Source organism: Neltuma alba, unplaced genomic scaffold, assembly GCF_004799145.2.
Source record: "Neltuma alba isolate B1F8T4 unplaced genomic scaffold, ASM479914v2 tig00013318_pilon, whole genome shotgun sequence".
NCBI lineage: Eukaryota > Viridiplantae > Streptophyta > Magnoliopsida > Fabales > Fabaceae > Neltuma > Neltuma alba.
Window position 1 is genome coordinate 21,187 of NW_021637593.1, and position 21,323 is coordinate 42,509.

At 34.1% G+C, this 21,323-nt stretch overlaps 3 protein-coding genes across 4 annotated transcripts; 2 read left to right on the forward strand and 1 right to left on the reverse strand.

Moving 5' to 3' along the window:
• The first annotated feature begins 4,784 nt into the window (after positions 1 to 4,784).
• Positions 4,785 to 8,230, forward strand: LOC114736197 (GRF1-interacting factor 3). Of its 2 annotated transcripts, none has more exons than XM_028923969.1 (6): positions 4,785 to 4,894; positions 4,973 to 5,052; positions 5,203 to 5,301; positions 6,648 to 6,724; positions 7,344 to 7,428; positions 7,503 to 8,230. In XM_028923969.1, the coding sequence occupies exons 3-6, from the start codon at positions 5,224 to 5,226 to the stop codon at positions 7,914 to 7,916; spliced, it is 654 nt and encodes a 217-aa protein (XP_028779802.1). In that variant the 5' UTR covers positions 4,785 to 4,894; positions 4,973 to 5,052; positions 5,203 to 5,223; the 3' UTR covers positions 7,917 to 8,230. The 2 variants fall into 2 exon arrangements, with proteins under 2 accessions (XP_028779802.1, XP_028779803.1); XM_028923970.1 differs by having other exon boundaries at positions 7,512 to 8,230.
• A 1,975-nt stretch (positions 8,231 to 10,205) lies between these two features.
• LOC114736196 (uncharacterized) lies at positions 10,206 to 11,981 on the forward strand. Its single transcript, XM_028923968.1, has one exon. The coding sequence runs from the start codon at positions 10,647 to 10,649 to the stop codon at positions 11,601 to 11,603; it is 957 nt and encodes a 318-aa protein (XP_028779801.1). The 5' UTR covers positions 10,206 to 10,646; the 3' UTR covers positions 11,604 to 11,981.
• Positions 11,982 to 18,931: 6,950 nt separating this feature from the next.
• On the reverse strand, positions 18,932 to 20,829 carry LOC114736189 (transcription factor MYC3-like). Its single transcript, XM_028923961.1, has one exon. The coding sequence runs from the start codon at positions 20,744 to 20,746 to the stop codon at positions 19,226 to 19,228; it is 1,521 nt and encodes a 506-aa protein (XP_028779794.1). The 5' UTR covers positions 20,747 to 20,829; the 3' UTR covers positions 18,932 to 19,225.
• Positions 20,830 to 21,323: the final 494 nt, after the last annotated feature.

Sequence of the window (21,323 nt, forward strand, 5' to 3'; positions counted from 1 at the left end):
GGCGAATTATCAAATCATTTAACACATTTAGTATAGCTCGGCATGCATGATACTGAGTTTCACACTCCTTCATGTTATCTATATATGCACATTTATAATATTTAAATTCAAAATAACATAAAATTTGTCACGTCAATGACAATATAAGTTAAATTAAGAAATACTGATTATTAATTTATAAAATAATTTCTAATGATATTATATTATATCTAGATGATGTCTACTTGCTCATTGATTTACGTTCCTAATGGGAACAAATAGGCATATGTTTTTATTGCAATAAAAGTTGCACAAGTGAATATAATATCTGAGACAAATTGCAATGGCTTTTGTATTAGTATTGCTTGGAGGATTGATGTCACATCTTCTCAGTACTTTTTTAATTATATGATTAAAACGGCAACAATGAGAATTACTCAACTGAAATGTTAGTTGTAATAAAAAAATTATGATCATACAACATAATTAAACTTTTTATTACAACATTTAGGAATTGAAATATAAAATATTATACTATCACTGTTACTCTGCATCAATTGTCTTTCTTATATCCTAACAAAATCCTCTTTTGTTGTTTTTTTTTAATTTAAAATTATTTTCATTATAATTTTGTTATGGCTTCCCTGGCCAAGATGATTAAAGAATAAAAAAAGTGGAACTTGACTAGTTGCCCACGGAAAGCTGAAGTCTACCATCCCTTTTTTTTGTTGGGAGGGGGGGGGGGGGTTCAGGTGGAATCTACCATCTAAAATAGAATGGTTTCAACGCAACCCTTTCCTTAAAGGTTTTTAATTAACTTTTTTAGAAATTAAGGGTTTGTTTCTTATTCTGAAAATAATTTTTTGTTTCTAAAAATAAAAAAACAAAAAAACTTGTTTGATTGTTTTAAAAAGCAACAACAGTAACATGTTTTTAAAAACCAAAAAACCAAAATAACTTTTACCTGTTTTCTTGTTGTTGTTTTTATGTTTTTTTAATTTTTGTTTTTAAAGAAATCTTCTTTTCTTTTACCTACTATCCACTACTTATTATTACTAGTGACAACTATCATCTGCCAAGTATAATTTTCTATGATTTTTTTAAACATGATTTTTTAAAATTATTATCCAAACAAATTCTTTTGTTTTTTGTTTTCAAAGCTTGTTCAAAAAAACAATTTTATAAAATTGTTATGAGAATAGAAAAACAAAAAATAAAAATAAACAGCCCCTAATTAATTTTGCAGTTGGAGAATTCAAAATTTTCTTCTGGACAAAGAAAATTCAAATTGTTTCATGTAACCGAATTCTAATCCAAAATTTCACGCTATTAATTAAAGCTATCAAAGTAATCTGTTTGATGATGCGATTGGAAGCCACCTAATTATCTCGCACCTGCTTCCCCATCTGTTTCTATAAAGAGGAAAGCATGAAAATTCTGCTAAATACAGGGGATTTGTTAAGCTATTTGGATTAGCCTTTTTTAAAGTATAAAATAAAAAAAATAATGAGTTGAATTAAACAACAACCGTTAATTTAAATAACTTGAAAATCACTTATTTAAGGAAAATTATATACAGACCTAAATAGAAAAAAGAATTATTCACATAGTGAAGCCTCAACGATGCAATTCTTGTTAATCCCCCGTCCAACGTCGCAAGTTTCTTGTCAGTGGCATCTTCGGACTTGGATTCTCTCCACTTCCTTCCCATCCTCTTCCCCTCCACTACCCTTCTTTTCTCTTCACAACCATTGGATTAAAATTCCAATGGTCCAGATTTAACATCTTATAAAAAATAATATTATTAAAAAAATAAATAAATAAATTTAAACTGTTAAAATCTGGCCTGAACAGTTTACAATTGTAATAAAAAAAATTAAAAAAATTTGCTCTATAATAACAGTCTGTAGTTATGAACTGTTCAGATTAGATTTTAACAGTTTAAATTTATTTATCTATTTTTTATCATAATATTTATCTTTATAAAATGTTATAAAATATTAAATCTGGACCATTGGAGTTTTGATCCAATAGTTGTGAAGAGAAAAAGATGGTAGTGGAGGGGAAGAGGATGGGAAGGGTAGTGGAGAGAATCTGATTCCGTTTAGGATAGCAGTAGCAGAAGTAATTTTTTTTCAATTTGACTTTTATAGAAGTCAGATTGAGTATAAGTCAGATAGAGTGATGTAATCTATATTTGGATTGGGTTTTGAAAAAAAGTCAGTTTGAGAGGCTAAAACTTGTTTGGATGATAAATGTAAAAGTAAGTTTGGATGTAAAATGACTTAAAAGGATATGAATTTTATTAAATAGTATATATTTATATTATATGTTTATAATGTGATAATTGTCAGAGAAAAATTAAAATTAAAATTATAAAAATAAAAATAGTTATTTTTTAAATAATAATAAATTTACTTTTTAAAATGATTTTATTACTCAAAAAATAATTTTTTTAGTATTAAAAACCAATTGGCTGGATTTTAAAAAGAAAAAAAAGAACTCACATCATGCATTTTCTCTCCTCTCTCACTCATGGGCCCCACGAAATGTGTAGTGGAAAAGCTTTTTTTTAACCAGTCGCAGTGGAGAAGTTGAAGGCAGAAGCTTCTGAAAAAAAAATCCGTTTCTAGTATAAGTTCATTTCTCTTCACAGTGAATCCAAACATCTCTTTTAAACAAAAAGCTACTTTTACTGGTGAAAAAGTCAGTTTGGAGTTCTTACCGTGATCCCAAACACACCGTAAACCCAGGATTCAGTCTTTCCCACTCTCTTCACCTTTTCCATCTCTCAAATCAATGTGAACCAAACTGGGCCATACTGTTGGATCAACCATTCCAGTCCCCACTGCTCAATGGGGTGATATAGTGCCTTCCCATCATGTTCAGCCCATTCTAATTTGGGTTAAGGTTAACCCACTACTTTGAATTTGAAATATATATATTTTTAGATACATAGGGTATTATAAAATATTTTTTTCAAGAGTAATTTTAATCACACTATTAATTTCCTCAAAAGCCTGCTAAGTAAAGGTAAACCAGTAGTACTCTAAAATACTTTTTCAATGCCATTCAACATCATAAAATAACTTTTTAGTGTAATTTTTCATACAATAATTTCTATTTAGTTTTTCATCACATTTTTTTCTTATCTTCAGTACCCATCTTTTATATTTTTAGTATTCATCTTTATCATTTTCAATAATTATTTTTTTTAATTTTTGTAACAATCATTTTAAATATTTATTGACTTATCTTTCGTCTTTTCAACACTAATTTTTAATTAATTTTAGTGCTGAGTAAAAGTTGAATAAAAAAGTTCTAATTTTTTTAATAATTATCTTCCATATTTTTAGCGCATACTTTTTATATTTTCAATAACCATGTCTCGTTAAAAAATGTAAACAAGTACCTTTGAACTATGAACCCAATTGTTTGAGGAAAACAATATAGTTATGAAAAATTAAAATTAAAATTACCTACTTGAAATACAAACAGGCAAAGTTTATTTCCTTTAGTCTTAAATCTAAATATAGGGCAACTTCAAGATAGATTTGAGTTGAAACAGTAAAAAAACTGTATTTAGTCCAAAAAAAGAGAGCAACATGTATTTGTATTGTTTACATCCCCCACCTTTCCCAAGTCCTACCTTGACCCTCCCCACATTTATTGCTGTTTTAAATTTAGTGTTTTAATTGCACTGTATGAATGTCTTGTTTTTAATATCAGGACCTTACTTAATTCTGGTCATTTATTGCATTAAATCGGAGAGGTGAAGATTTTAATTTTTTTAAAGGTAAAAAATATGCATTATTCATCTAATCCACAATTATAATGTATAAGTCCAATTTACCTATTTGGGCACACACTAATTAAATGGAAGTTGGCCTATTAAAAAGATTAAAAAATTGCAATTGTTTTTAAAAACCCCCCTTATTAAAAGTCAAAAATACTTTTTATAAAATCTCTTCAACTATTTTTTTTATTGCAACCAATAAAATTTTAAAACTTAATTAATTTTATCTAAAAATTTAAAAAAGCCTCTACTTTACTGATATTAAATATATCTTTAAAAGGGTTTTCACTACATTAAATATAAATATGGGTGAAAACGAAAAATAGTAACAAATAATCAATATAGTGCTTTTGAAAAAGGATTATAAAACTTTTCCTCCACATACCTTATGTTAGAATTGGAGGGAGTAATTAATTATACAAAAAGGCATAATGGGAATGAAAAAAATTAATATCTTCTTGAATGAAAGTTATATCTTGCATATATACTGGCCATAAAAATGTCTTATCATTCTTCAATCCTTATTATAAGTTTTAGATAATTAATTCAAAATAATGAATAATTAATTAACATTAATAAATAGATGAAAAATATAGTTTTATTGTTTAAATATACTCTTATAATAAATAAAATAAAAGTTGGAAGAGAATGTATGGAAAATGTGACAAGAGAGTATGATAAAAGAGAGAGAATAAATAATTAAAAATAAAATTTAAAAAATATTAAATATTAAATGTTTAAATAAATTTCAAATTAAAACTTATAAAATAGATCACACTTATTTTTAAAATTGAAGGTTATAAATAGGAGAAAGGAAATATTTAAAACAAAGATGGAATAATGAAGAATCATAAAAAAAAATAAAAGCTTTGAATAGCCAAGGAAACAATTTCATTTAAATCAAAAATTAAAAATTTACACAGCATTAATTTGGTTCATTTAATGATTGGGATTATTCGGATTCAGTCATGAAAAGTTTGGATTTTGAAACAAATGTTCGTGCTACAGAATAGACAACAATCTCCCGAGGGAGGCTCCAAGGAAGCCACCGTCAGACTCAGACATATAAATAGTGATAGTTGGATTGAGCTTGAAACCATCGGAAGCAGTCTATAGCCGGTAAACTTAATTAGCTTTGGTAATTACACTGATTTTCCTTTTTGTGTCGGTTTTTAAGCCCTCGTCTTAAAATTCCAGAGACATCGCCGCCTGTCGAAAGATCTCGCAGAATCCGACACCATTAGTCTTGCTTGCGCTCCTCCTAACCTAGGACTCAGGGTTATCTCTCTTTCTCTTGCTCTCGGTGTTATCTTCTTTTTCTTCTGAATTTAGCTTTCCTGGAGGGTTTTTCGTAGGGTATTTGCATTTTGGTTAGGGTTTTATCTACTGTGGACTGTCGAATTAGGGCTTTTCCCTATTGATTTCAGTGAAAATAACGAGCGTGGAAGATGCAGCAACCACCGCAAATGATGCCTGTGATGCCTTCGTTTCCACCCACAAACATAACCACTGAGCAGATTCAGAAGGTACCGCTTTTTAAATCCCATTGTCTATTTCCCAGGCAGCCTGCAACGAAATCCGGTAACTTGGCAGATTTATAACTTTATTAGCTGAGAAGCCTCCGGCGGCGCCTTGAGGGTTGGTATATTTTGGGGCTATTGTTTAACTGAGAAGGAAGCGCATCGCTTCTTGAAGATATCTGATATACTAACTGTGCCGTTTTCTTAAAACAGTGGAGAAAACTTCTTCGCGAACCTTCTATTATAGAGCCCATACCTGCTTAAAAATCGAGTCTTTCATAATGGGCTGGCTGCTATGTAAGGGCTTCGTTAATCAATTTCATTTGAGAGGCTCTTGATAGTAGTAGCATCTGTCATATTACGATTTTCTACGCCCTGAAGAATTGAAAACGGAAGATGGGATAAGAGCTTCATCCAGTTGACAGGGCAGATGGCGAATTCAATCTGCTTTCTCTTTGATTGTGGCTTCACTCTCTGTTAATACAATCGATTATCTCTCTTTTCAGCACCTCCCTTGGTCTTCCACCAATACAAAATATACATTAATTTCAGTATGCCATGGCCTACAACTATTGACCATTTTCCCAATCTTTTAATCTTTTAATTCTCCAATGAATAGAATGAGCTTATTCTCATGCATTCTAATTGAGTGACTATCATGTTTCATCTCATGTGTCGAGTTCTTTCCCATTACTTACTGAGAAATCCATGGTCTGAGTTGTAGCTTGACTGTTACTTCCCCTGTGTGTGAACTTTAGCTCTGTTGCGGCTCGCATCCATCTAGAGTCTTAAACTTAGATTTGTCGTTGGATATATCCATTGTTAAGGAAGGTATCATGAGAGCCTCTTATTAATTGGTGGCTTATGTAATCTTAAACTTCTCAGGCCCTAAGAATGTTCTTTATTTTATGGAACTATATGGAGGATCTACATGTATGTTGCTCCCAGAATGGAGATAAAGGATGATATAAATCTAGCTGTAACTGGTGGATCTAATTTAATTGTTTTAGCCTTCTATGTAAAGTTAAGAGTTTGAAACTATTATTTTTTTAGATCTTTAACTGTGTCATCAAAATAGGTGCATGAAATGTTACTGCCAACATATTTAGCATCAAATTTTCCTTCTCTCTGTTCCAGAAATGGTCATTCTTGTGCTGGGGAAATATAGTTCTTATTGTGGCAGAACCCCATTATGGGAAATGATACTCTTTTTACGTAAATAATAGCTTAGTTAGTTTTCCTTTTTTACTATTTGTCTATTTCTTCTTAACGTCAGCTTGCTATGCCCTGGCAATCAATAAGAATTTGCATTATTTAATTTGAAATTTTACATGCCCTTTTACGCGATGCAGTATCTTGATGAAAATAAGAAGTTGATCCTGGCAATATTGGACAATCAAAATCTTGGAAAGCTTGCTGAATGTGCCCAGTAAGTCACTTCTAATTTTTCTCTGTGCTTTTAATCGGTTCTGTGCCAACAATCTGATTTTTTGTGCTTACCATTAGTGCTATGTGATTGGGCACATATATTTTCTCATTGTCAACCGCCATGTTGTGTCTCTGCACAGTGCATAAACTCCTGAATCATAAGCGGATAGGAATTCTGGTGTAAACCTTCTGCTCACTTGATTCCGTTGTATTGGAAATCATATACATGTCATATAATGTTCGATTGAAATGAAATGATGCGTGGGATTGAATTCTCAGTATTGATACCAGTTCAGTTCTCAGTGAAACATACATCACGCGATACTTCTTTTCCTATTACTCTTGCCTGCATTACTTGCAATTTCTATTTTGTGCTTATTGACATGTTAATATTGGTAACCAAATTCAATGATATTTATTGAAAGAATAGCATGAATTAAAAGCAATGTTTTATAACGTCTTTAGCTTTATTTGTATAGGCTGATAGCCGTATCCAACGACTTGGTCAGGACTTCAACCTAATTTCTCTTTTATCTTAACAACCATTTATGTTCCAGTGTGTTTGTATTCATCTGTTCCAAGTTTTCATGTAATTTACATGTAATATTTTTATATGTTAGGTACCAAGCTCAACTTCAAAAGAATTTGATGTACTTGGCTGCAATTGCTGATGCCCAGCCACAAACACCTACTATGCCTCCTCAGGTGGACATTGACTATAACCAGTTATTACCGAATATCACATACTGCTTTTTCTAATCTGTTTTCCTTGTATGAAGCACTTACAGATGGCCCCACGTCCTGCAATGCAACCGGGATACTACATGCAACATCCTCAGGCAGCGGCAATGGCCCAGGCTCAGCAACAAGGTATTTTCCCTCCAAAGATGCCTATGCAATTTGGTAATCCACATCAAATGCAGGATCCACAGCAGCAGCAACTACACCAGCAAGTCATCCAAGCACAAATGGGAATGAGACCTCCTGGAGGGATCAACAATGGTATGCATGCGATGCATGGTGAGGCTGCTCTTGGAGGAAGTAGTGGCGGGCCAGCTTCATCTTCTGGTGCAAATGATGTGCGTGGAATTAGTAAGCAAGATGCTGCTGAGGCTGGAACAGCTGGTGGAGATGGCCAGGGTAGCTCAGGTGCTGGGCATAATGGCGGTGATGGGCCTGATGAGGCAAAATGAGGTGACATAGTGTAAGCTTCCATAAAATACATGTGACTGTTGATAGTAGGGTTCTCTTAAAAGGCAGGAATAGTGTGATCTGATGATCTTGAATAGGTCAAGCAAAGAACAAAAACTTTCTCTTGTTAAACAGATTAGCTAAGTGAACTTGTGTTTTTAGTATAGTGGTAAGAGGAAGCGGTGGAAGCAAGTGGCTTGTATTATCATGCCCTGTTACATTTGCGATTACCAGAATTTCATGCTGATTTAAAGACTCTTTTTCTTTGTTGTGTTAAATAAATAAATATTAGCCTCTAGAGCAATTTGAAGTAAAATGGGCTATGTCTCATTACTCGAGGACCCACCTGTTCTGCAGGTTTTTGACAAAATCCTGTTCTGGTTCTCAATGAAGTTTGGGTTTGATCATCGAAAGATTCTTTGCATCATTTTAGTATTGGTTATTGCCGTCTGCCGACTAAAATAAAGTTCTGGCAACGTAGCCATCCCACGGGGTGGAATTTCTTGGTGCTCTGAACCAGGCGAAGTATTATACTCCTTTTGGGAACCCGTGGGTTTTGATCATGTGATTATGGGATTTTGGAAAGTTCAGTGAGTGGCTGAGGAAAGAGATGTATAAGATTTGACTCTGATTGTTGGATATCCGGTAGAATGACTTAACGAGGAGAAGATAAAGTACAATGGGTGGTCCTTGGCATTCAAACGAAGAGCAAAGAAAAAAGTGTTAACGAGAAATATCATTTTGGAAACTGTTTTTCTTTAAGCTGAAATTCGTTCGGGAATATGCATTCATTGTAAAATCATGTAATGGGACTAGTTAATTTTTAAATTAAAAGGATCTATGGTATTAATCAAGAAGATACACAGTTTGGTAAAGTCAAATATCTTAAACGATAACGCTATTAACAAATCTAAAACATGACATGGATTATATGGTTGCATGCATTCATGCATATAGATTCTCATAAACCTAAATAAGGACAAAAGGTAGGGTGGAAAATGCAGTTCAGTGTTTGTTGACATCCAACACACACAATATAAGCATCTAGACTTTGAAGTCTATTTCTGAAACTAAAATCGTGAACACACTATGAAGAAGCTTCGGAATTAAGGGAGGGTGGAATATTCTAATTTTCCAAGTGTGTTCCCCAGGGTATGAAATTGAAGGACAGTGAGAAGCTCCAAGCGCAGTTCAATATTATTCAGTAACATACTCCTAATTGGTAAGAATATGAAATTAAAAGTTAAGGTTTTCCGCATTAAGCGCAGAATTTGTTTGAACAGTTGACGTATTTGATAACAAAATCGTCAGAAATTGTTTTCACTGGTACCTGACGATTCACAGATCGTAAGGGGGAAAAAAGCACCTCAGAACAATAATGAAAACCTCTTGTTTAACGATTAAATATATGCCAAGAGTCATCCCAGCAGCATGCAACTCATCTATATCTCTCCTACCTTCATACTCATTCCTTTCTGTCTTTTATTCGTTAGCTATTACAATAAATTAAGGAGCTTTCTTCGTTAATTAAATAAACAGATGACGTTCCCGTTTGGCATGATCAGTGGGGGTTGAAATATGTTATTTTACTTCTCCAAAATAGAGACTTGGCTTAAAATTTTCAGATGCCAGATTAACACTCTTCTTCCATGTCCATCTGACGTCGCTTATACAGGACTGTTTATCTTAACAATGGCTTTCTTTCACTTTCATAGAGAATTAACAAGGATATACCTCATATCTTAGCACTCTGTTTCTTGCAGAAACGAACAAGCTTTCAACTACTCCTTCAGCCGGCCCCTTCTTTCGTTAATATTAATATAGTACCTCCGGTTTTTAATATAAGAGCTTGTTTGATTTTTATTTTAGTTCTAAATATAAGATTCCAATCCATTTTGTTTCTTATATTTATACATTTTTTCTAATATAGTCCTTCTAATAATGATAGTTCTAATCAATACACTTAATTAGTAAGAATATTTTTAGGAAAGACAACATCTATTTATTACAAATAACTAACTTAACTCATTTTTTTAATCTCCTCAAATTAATCAATTGGCTCTTATAATTAGGACCGGAGGTAGTATAAGATAGCCTATCACCTTAATAATAAGAATGGTCACGTTGGATTATTCTAATGGGAGGAGAGTATGCAAATGAGATGGATATCTCGCCCAGTATTCATTTGAATATGATCTCTAATAATTCGAGAATCAATTTGATTGCAATAAATTAAACACCCACGGAGTATCTTTTTTTAAAGCATGTAAGCTTTAAATAACTTCTAAAACAAGGTAGAGATGGTAATCAATTCAATACTCATCAAATTCCAATGTTATATATCTCACATTGCGGAATTCAAACCTCACCCATCAAATCCAGAGAGAAGATTCTAATTCTTTGACCAATAGAAATCAACGCTTATCAATCCCCCATCACTCGTTTATAGAAGAAAATCAAAGTCACCTTCATCTCCATCTTCACGCTTAACTTGCTTCTGTGTCCTCTGTTTTGCTCTGTATTTATCTTCCTTTTCCTCACTTTTGTGGTCGCTAGTTGTCGCTACTCGCTACTTTGTACAGGTAAGAATCAAGGCCAAAACCTCGAATAAACCGACAATTCAAACCTGTCGGAAATTCCTGTTGTATCCTCAATCTTCGTCTGTCCATACAACAGATCCCATCCTAATTTACTGAAAACGAACAGAGACACACAGAACAAACAAATTCGACATGAAAACAGAGCATCACCATCATCACTACCAGAAGAAACCAGCGACAGCCGTCAAATTAGCAAGACCCGCCGCGTACTTCCTCCTCCTCTTGCTAACTTACGCCTTCGGTTACCTATCCGCTCCTTCTTCTTCAACCTCCTCGCCATCACCAACAACACGACTAACCTCTCATTCTTCTTCTTCTTCTTCAACCTACTATACACCTGTGCTCCATCTCACCAATTCTACACGTACCCATCTGAACTATTTTCGGGTCACCGCTCGATGCGCCGACCCGATCCATCCCGACCTCGTCCGCCCGACGCTCCTGCGTTACCTCTTCAACGGAACATCTCCTTTTACTAATTTCCCGCCGGAGCACGCGGCAAAGCGAGTCCGTCGAAAGCGGGTCAAAGGGTGGGGCTCCAAAGGCGCGGTCTTCGAGAACCTCATTCGTCGAGTGAAGCCTCGAACCATAATCGAAGTGGGCACATTCCTGGGCGCATCGGCGCTTCACATGGCCGAGTTGACCCGGCGACTCGGGCTGCAAAGCCAGATCCTGTGCGTGGACGATTTCCGCGGGTGGGCCGGGTTCAGGGAGCGGTTCAAGGACATACCGATGGTAAACGGCGACGTGATGCTGTACTACCAGTTCATGCAGAACGTAGTGAGCTCGAACGCGACGGAGTCGATCGTGCCGGTCCCGTTCTCGAGCGGTTCGGCCCTGATGAAGATGTGCGAGATGGGGGTGTACGGCGACTTGGTGGAGATCGACGCGGGTCACGACTTCTATTCGGCGTGGTCCGATATAAACCGGGGATTCCGGATCCTGAGACCCGGTGGGGTTATGTTCGGGCACGATTATTTCACAGCGGCGGATAACAGAGGCGTGAGGAGAGCCGTCGATTTATTCGCAGCTCTTAATGGTAAAAAGGTTCATATCGACGGTCAGCACTGGGTCATCGAATCTTCCTAGTTCTTTCCTTTTTTGTTTTCAATTTTTGTCACTCTTTACGCAACCGCAAAAGAAATGTGAAAATATCTGTACACTAGTTAGCTTTTTTGCTTCTTAGTAGTAATTATATTAAAGGAAAAAAAAAAAGATATAAGGAAGTTGTTATACATAAAAGTAGAAGGGATGTGAGCGTGAGTGAAAGAATAAAGTGAAGTTGGTTGAGTGATTGAAAATGTATGGTTCAATTGGCATATTGCATGAGAAGTTGGAAAGGCTTTCAAGTTAGCTTTGGCTCATCTTAATGGCTTACCAGGACAAGTAGTTGATGATTTTTAAGAAATTAAACCAGAAAAATTTATATACCTGTTTTCCCCAAGATGTTGACACCATGGTCCCTCCAAAAGAAATAAAATAAATAAAGGCCCACCGTTTAATTTATTTTATTATATATTCAACATCCATTAACTATTAACTATTATTTTGAAAAAGAAAGAGCCCTAAAGCTTAGTTTACAAAACGATCGTGTGATCATGTGAGAATTGCTTCTAGCTGCAGGCCCTCCTCTCTTCAACCATTTCAGTATCATCCAAAGCGTTTGTCTCCTGCCCACGGCACAATAACTGCAAGCTAAGGAAGCAGAGGATTCTCTCTTACTGATTTGGTGTTTATCTTTTTGGATGCTGCTTACATGATATCTCATCAGCTCTTGATAAAATGAGTTAGATCCCAAGAGAAGAGTTCCCCCAAATCTTAAAAAAGTTTATAAAAATATTTTGAAATCGTAGTTCACTGATAAAGTTTTAATGCAAGCAGCAGAATTCAAACCTAGATGCAAGCATGCTTATAAGGAGTGGAATTGATAACTAGCTTGTTCCATGACATATCAAATCATCGGTGGATCTTGCACTCTTCTTGTTTTCTTGATCTCCTTACTTGGTTCGTTGTTGCCAGTTTCTTTGGGGATATAAAGGTTTTATTACATAATACTCTACGTTTTTATAATAACATCCTCTACGTTTTTATTCCTTTTCTTGTCTTCTTGAATGCATGTTGCATTGTAATAGAATATGCGCATTATATTGTCCTACAAAAATTTTATGATAAAAATTTCCTGCGCCCTAAAAAAAAAATCTTGATGCACACTTGTTTTAATACTAATTTTATTTTTTTTAAACTCCATATGGATCTTTTTGCTGTATTTGGATATAAGTGTAGTTTTTTTTATAATTTTGAAATTATTATTTTTATTTTTTGTAAGCACAAGTATCTTCTTATTGGAGATAATCCTGTACAAAGTATTGTTGAGCATTGAATTTAGATACATTTTCTAATAAGAATTTAAACTTTGAATCATCATGTTATGAGGAATTAATCACTTCTGCTGCACTCTTTTTGTTATTTTTATATTCACGGAGGGTTGACAAAATAAAAAATGCTAAAAAATTTCGGTATTTGAATCCATAAATGTTATTAGAATACCCAATGGCACAAAGATCCCATTCAACTTTTGAGAAATAAATGACAATTGCATTGTTTTGTTTTTTAGGCAGGCAAAATAATGAGTTAAAATTGCAGGTTGCTGAGCCCATCTAAATTCCCAGGAGAATTGGGCCAGCCCAACCCTTTCAGCATCGCATGGGCGGCTTCGTCTGAACTAACCATTATCTTCAGGCCCGAAAAAGTACAAAAATCCTTCTCAGACGCGATGCTTGGCAGGAGGCAACGGACATGCATCTTTAAGGATGAGGTTTTTTTTTTTTTTAATTGATACAAATATTATGATAAAAAAATATGTATTCAAATTGTCAAATATTACCAAACATAATCTGAAAAAAAATCAATGACATGTATCTGACAAGGATCCTTAACTTTTGTCCCATAAAAAATTCTTATTTCTCCATTGGAATAGTTGGATTTGACGTCATGAAAATTTCGATCTTCTAATCTTTTATTTAGCCAATAAGATTTTATGAGTCATGCATTGCCTTTCTCATTTAAAATAATTTTTCAAAATACAATCCCCATATTATCAATTGCTGACTATTGCTAAGATCGATCATCCTATGGTTTTAAGTAAACTATGATATGATGACTAGTTGAATATAAAAAAAATATTTTATCTTATTTAATATGTTTATCTTCTGGCTAAAAAATAATAGGTTTATAATGTTGATAATCATGTAATTATTAATTATAAAAAATTAAAATCAAATAAATTCTTCTAAGAATTAGTTATAATCAATCAAAGATAGCAAAAAAAGTTATACTCAATTAAGTAATTTAAAATTTAGACCAATTAATTATTTGCATAATATTTGATGTAGTGCATGATAAGATATAAATATGGTTATTTTAGATATTTACGATTACCTTATTAAGATTATTTGAATTAGAATATGTAGAAATATATTTTGTCTCGAAGCAGTGGAAGTTATATAACTTCTACTATTTAATATAAGAACTAATTTAATATTTAATTTAGTTCTAAATATAAGATATAAATCCACACTGTTTTTTCATATTTAACTATTTTTTTAAGATAGTCTTTGTGGTAGTTATATAATTCTAACTAAAATACATGATTAGTAAACATATTTTTTAAAAAATAATATATATTTATTATAAATAACTAATTTAATTAAGTGTTAACCTCATCTAATAATCAATCATCTTGGACAATTTCACTGGACATTTTGTTCTGGGAGAACGTGTCACGGTGGTTAACTTATGCAAGTCATCTACCCTAATAGCCTCGTGCGGTATATAATATAAATGTATAAAAAAAAGGGTACAACATGGGTGCTCAAAGGACTGTCACCGTATTAAAAAAAAAAAAGAACGATTTTCGTCATTTATTATTATGGCTGAGAGCCCAATAATTTTTCAACGGTTTTTTTATTTTGGCTTTTTGCTAAGATTTTTTGTTGTTGTGTTTAGCCGAATGCCCTTTTGTCAATTACTTCACCGCTTTCTATTTGAATTATTGTCTCCTGACATGCATGGGAAAAGTTAAACAATATTATCTCCGAGAAGTGATGGTGAATCATTTGTCCTATTAATTAATCGCGGCCTTTTTCCACACGTATTATACTATTATTCCAACCAAATTAACACCTCGAATTTTGTGGAGAGGAAATTGAAGGAAAAATAATTTTTTTTCTAGGATTTTAATTTGTTGAGAGAAAAATATATACTTTCTCAGAACCAAAAATATCAGAGAAAATTTTCATCTGTTTAAGCGTGATAAATTATGTCCGTGGCACTTGAACCAATAGGGGCGGGTGGTAGAATTGGATCTTTGAGATTTCACTGAGATTGATAGGTGACGTGGGTAGCATTAAAGCCATAATTGAGATCGGATGCTTTCCCGTGGATGGGAACGTCCAGTCCCATGAAGAGAGAGAGAGAGACTCGCAAATATAAAAATGTAAGTGCCCTAAAGTCCCAAGCAGCCACTTGTAATTAAGCTACACAACCATATGATAATTAATATAAGAGCTGAATAATTAATTTAAAAATATTAGTTAGATTGACTATTCATTACAAAACTATATTAGTCTTCATAAACTATCATATTCAATTATGTGTATTTTATAACTATCCCTTATGAGAATTTCTTATTACAATCAATAAGAATATTTTTAAAAAAAATGAAAGACAAAATGAATTAGGGTAGTGTATTTATGACTAAATCTAACTTCTAATTATTTCTTATATTAAGAAACAAAGGTAGTACATATTACTGCAATTCCTCCTAATTAAACATATCAGCTAATTAAGAAGTTTGTTTTGATTTCAAATAAAAAATTAGTTTATTGTCTCCAAGATTTTTTTTTTGAACTATCCCCTATTAATTGTCATTATTAAGAAGTGATTTTTCATACAAGGCCTTTCATTATTTACAAATAACTAATTTAATTTTTTTGGAGTATTTTTAAGTCAACTAATTTTTTAATTTTTATATGTAAATTAATTATCAAACTCTTAACGAGCACGAATAAAACGTCACGAATTGAATAAATATAGAGAGGTTGGTTGAAACATAAGCCCTCCTGGAAAATTTAATTTATAAGCCAAGTTTGGATGCTTACAAAATGATATCACGAGTTTTTCAAATTTTACAGATTTATTCACAACACTTTTCTCCCATATTTTTACGAGTTCATTCCCCAAATTTCACAACTCCACGTTTCATCAATTTTTTCCATTCCTCAGTCTAAATAAAGCATCTCATTGGTGTGATGATTTATTTACTGCGTTATATTGACGTGGATAGTAGTGGGATAAATGGAACACGTGGCGTTGATGTGTCTAAAAATATAAAGAGAAGGAACATCAAAGTGGGGTGGTTCCATGTTGTGGGTAACATATATAATGAATCATTCACCCTTTCTCTTTTATAACCAAACCGTCCTAATATGATATTACACATGCACATGTCACTTCTTTATTGCTATGCCCTGTGGTAGCCTACATTTCTCATATCTATAATTCATTTGTCCCACCCATGCACCTTCCTTTGTCTCTTTCAATATATATATGCATATATATATATATATATTCCTCAATTTCTATTTATTTCCTCAATCCCTTATTTCTTTTTTTTGGTTTATTTCTGCAATATTAATATCTGCATATTCATGGTGGCCCCAGGAAATATTTGATTGGTTCGTTTACTTTGGGTAATCCTACAATATCAAATATTATCCCTAACTCTTAATATAAGATCTGTTTAACAAATTTGATTAAATTAATGAAGTTGGTAAGTTAGTTAATTATAAAAAAATATGACATATTTTTTCTAAAATACTATAATCATCTTTCTTAATATCCTACTTGATTATGGTTGGATGAGTATCTATAGGGTTAATTTAGAAAAAATTAATAAATATGATAAATAGATTTTATATTTAGAATTAAAATCAACTGATCAACAATTAATTTTTATATGAAGGAGGGGAGGAGCATCTGATAGTGCCCAACGAACAATTTCAAAATGTGAATTACTGTGGGTAATACGACAATATCAAATATCTGATATATATATATATATAGAGAGAGAGCATTGATGGATGATGAATAGGATAGATCTTCATATTATACACCACATATAAGGAGACATGGAAAATTCTACGCACATGGCTCACCTGTAATTTTTATGTTATCAATCCGTATCGAAACATTTATCACATTTTATTGATCACCTCTCTCAAAATTAATAAAATCAGAGATTTTTTTTTTTGGAAAAGTTATGCTTTTAAGACGCTAAAAACAAACAAATACTAGTTTGCCTTTAATAAAAAAAATTATGTTCACAAAAAATAATAAATCCACCAGATCAATAGAACACACAAACATGATAATTCTTTTTAAATTAGATGCTCCCATAGTAATAGCATCGCATTATTATTTATGTTTTAATTTTAGCAAAAGATCTTAATAAAATAGAATATTTTATTTATTTAATGATGTTAGAGAGGAAGATGTGATGTCCGTGAACTCGCTTTTTTAATTATAATAAAATGACAAGTCATAATTAAGAGCGCTTTTCAATTTTTCGACCTGAAACTATTTCATATCTTAAGGATGTCATATCATTCATATTCTCCCCCAATAAACATAGACCAAGCGTGGAAGAAGAAGATGTAAACAGAAATTACTCAAATGATAAATTGAGAACAGAAAATTCATATAAGAAAAAGGAAAAAAAAAAAAAGAAGAGAAAATTTGTACATATGCCTTGAAAAAATAAAACATTTTATTTGATTTTGAATATTCTGACTGGTTAGAATACAGATGATATTGTACTCCAAGAATATCTAATAATTTTTTCTCATCTCTCGACAGCACATGTTGGCCGCCGATTAATAAAATCATTTTTTAAGTTTAGATAAATTTAGATATTTTCTTTCAATTATTTCAAGAAAATCGCGCTTTATATATACAGACTACATATTTCCTTTCTGTGTGCGCGCTTCATGAAGTTTTTAATTTGATATTTATATTGGTCCTTATTATTTTCTGCGGTGTTAGCTTCAGCACGTATGTTAAAGTGTGCTTTTCATTTTCGGTAGAGATGCGCCATAATATTATGGTAATCAATACTCTCAAAACTTGATATCCATCTTTAATTTCACATTTTAAAATGCTATTATATTTATATGATTTACGATATACTATTTAAATCAAAATTAAATCCAAAGCTTCACGCATGCTATAATTCCGTACTTTGACAAGGTGATGAGCAACATACACGAAGGAATAGTTCTAAGTTTTGAGTTCCATAATTAAGTTTATCTGGGCTATAAACCTGCGATAATTTGCAGATGTAATTTATTAAAAATAATCTGATTTTTATGAATCTTAAATAGATATGTAGATAGATTAACGGGCGACCTTTGACCTTCATGCAAATTGATGATAGTGCGATCAATATTGCAAATGACTCGTAAATATATATATATATATATATATATATATAACAAAACATGTCAAGAAATTATCATAAAAAATACTAGCATGATTGGAACTTGTATTGCCGATGATCCATAATTAAAGTGACGGCATGTACAATTTTTAGCAATGATATGGATGGAAGATAAAGGAAAGAAATGTGTGCTCATATATAAAACATTTGTTTATTATACGCTAGTACAGTAGTAGTATTTCTCTTAGTAGTATTTATCTGTTCCTAAATATAATATAAGCATACTATTTAAAACCGGAGGAGTATTAATTTTGCCGACAAATTCAACGAACGTAGTTGTACACTTGCCTCTTTTGCCAATAACGTGGTTGGGGGTTGTGTGCCTCACTCGGACATCACGGATCTAGAGACTTTATGCCATGAATCCAAGGATGTTTTTAAAATTTTATTCGTCCCAAAATTTTCAAAACTCAAAAAAGACAAAAGGACTACTTCAAAGGAAAAATAAATAAATAAATATAAGAGACAAAATGGATTGGGGTTTATATTTAGAACCGAAATAAAAATTAAACAAGGTCTTATATACGTTAAGAACCGGAGGTGGTACCATCACAACTTCAAAAACCACACTACATCCTTTTTATTTCTTGGGTGTAATATAAGGTCGATAAACACCGTATTATTAGTTATAATCTATGAATAATGAGTTGTGTTATAAATTTTATATTATTTATTCATTGATAGATTGACGATTTGTCATCCAAGACGCCAACTCTCTCATTATATTTCACAACTTTAACATGTTAGTGTGTGTGTGTTTCACATTTTAATAAAAAAGATATTATTGTGACCACAGATAGTTAGCCCATTGCACTTAAGACAGTTCGACCACACAATTTCGTATTTAGATAAGACTTAACAGTAAGGTGCTAAACATCAGTTGAGCGAAAGAGTTCGGGATCATTAGAACTATATGATCATATACATGCATTTTAATATCCAGAAGAGTTATGTACAATGAATACGAAACCAATCCATCACATAAACCACAAAAGAAAGAAACCGACTATAATATTCCTAAAAAACCATACCTGAACACGGCAAAGAGAAGTACGTACTCATATATTTGTGGTAAACAATATTATGCGCATTACTGTAACTAGAGGAGAGATCTAGTACTAGTGGTGAATATTGAGTGATGATGAAGGCTGAATTTCTAGGGAGCCAGACGCCCCAGAATGGCAGATTTGAGAGCGTCTTCGTTTCTCAAGTCTTCAGGAATCTTCACCACCACGTCTTGCAGCATGAGCTCATTCACGCACGACATGCTCGCATGGTGAACCCCCAGCTCCAGGTCTCTCAGCGCTCCCATTAGCCTCGCCCCCGGGTGGTTCGTCTTCTCCGATTGGACCCTCACCATTGCCTCCGGTCCCATCATCCTCACCTCCACCTCCATCCCTGTCGCGTTCCCACCTCCCGACGTCGTCGTCGTCGTTTGCTCCACCGTTGAAGTCGTCGCACTCTGGTTGTCTGCAGTAGTGCTTGTGTCCGCCATTTCCGTTTTCACTCTTTTGCTGTTATTGTTGTTGGTCGTTTCTTTCTGAACCTGCGACTCCAGGTCCTCGATCTTCGATTTCAGCTCGTTGATGTAGTCCACCGCGTCCGATAGCAGAGAAGCCTTGTCCATTCTGGACACGTTCGGAACCACCGCGCGTAGCGCATAGAACCGGTGGTTCAGCTTCTCCCGTCGCTGCCGCTCTGCCTCCACGTGATTCAGCGGCGTTTCGCGGCCCAGACCGGGTTTTCTCCCTCTCTTCTTTGGGGTTCTTTTTTCTATGGAAGGATTACAGTCCGAATCGGAATGCTCCGAATCCGCAAACCCGAACTTGAATCCCGAATTGGCCTTGTTCCTCTGTTCCGTCTTCTTCCTGCTGTTATTATTCCTTGCGCTGTTATTGCGGTCGGGCACGTTGGAATTGTCCTCTTCTTCTTGTATGCCGGCTATAATGCCGATATCGGCGAAGGAAATGTTCTGATCATCGAAGAACTGAATCAGGCTGTTGTTGTTGGGTTGCTTGGTGATGAGATCAGACGCGAACAGAGCTTTGGCCTGCTGTGCGAGAGCCCAGTTTTCCGGGATGAGATCGGAGGAGCCCATTTCGATGACTCCGTGATCGGTGGGTATACAGACCAGTGTCTCAATTCCGTGCAAGTAAGCCTCCTTGGCTCTCTCACAGTTGCAGAATTGAAGGTCGTGGTCACTGTTGAGCCAGAGCAGAGAACCGGAAGTGAAGGCCTTGCCGGGGAGAGAAGCAGAGGAGGCGACAGAGAAGGTGCGAGTCAAGGACATGACGTAGAACCACTCGGTATCGTGGAGGTCGCTGCAAATGTTAGCGATATTGGGGGAATTATCGCCGACGAGAGAGTGAATGTTGTTCATGAGGCGTGTTCTGTCAGAATGAAGGCCTGTGTAATGGGGAGCGGCGGAAGGAGTGGCGCCGGAACTGGAGAGACGAGGGGAGGTGTCCTTGGTGCCATTGAAATGGCCTTCAGCCCAGGAGAGGAGGAGATTGCCATTGACGTCGTCGTTGGAAATCTGCCAGAAAATGGCGTAGACCCACCAATGAGGCTGACTGTTGAGAAGGAATTGGAGCTTTTGCTGAAGGGAGGGTTGGGCATCTCGGGGGAGAGAGAGAAGAGAAGACGAGGAAGAAGGAGGGATGATCAAATCATCCATGGGAAGCGAGTTTAGAGAGAAGAGAATGAACAGTGCTCTTCTTGCGTGAATAAACGGTGTGTTGGGCAAGGAAGGGAGGGGGGAGATTTGGGGCTGTTTGGGTTGGGTGAGAATGGGGAAAGCGGGGGCTTATATGGTGAGAACAAGTGGGGCCGTTGTGGGGCCTCAATTTGATGGCAGATTTGTGACTGAACGGAAATTCGTACAGTTTATATTTTATGTAAAACCAACTACAGTCCCATATAAAATTAAAAATAGGAAAATTTGGTAAGAAATTTCTGCTTGAAAATTGAATTGGCTAAAAAAAAAACCTGAATTTAGATCCGTACAAGTAAGATCCGTGATTGTAACATATCTTTCGCTATATACAAATGACTTTCATATTGATAATTGTTACATATCATTGATAATATGTTGCACATAATGAAACTATATTGCACTCATTGATTATAATTATACTTGTTTAAATTTAAGTCTTTTATTTCAGTGCTTATCATAATAATGAGTATCTTGATACTCATCAAGTCCTAATCGTTCAAATTTAATACGGATAATTAAGATTTAAAATTTAAAATTT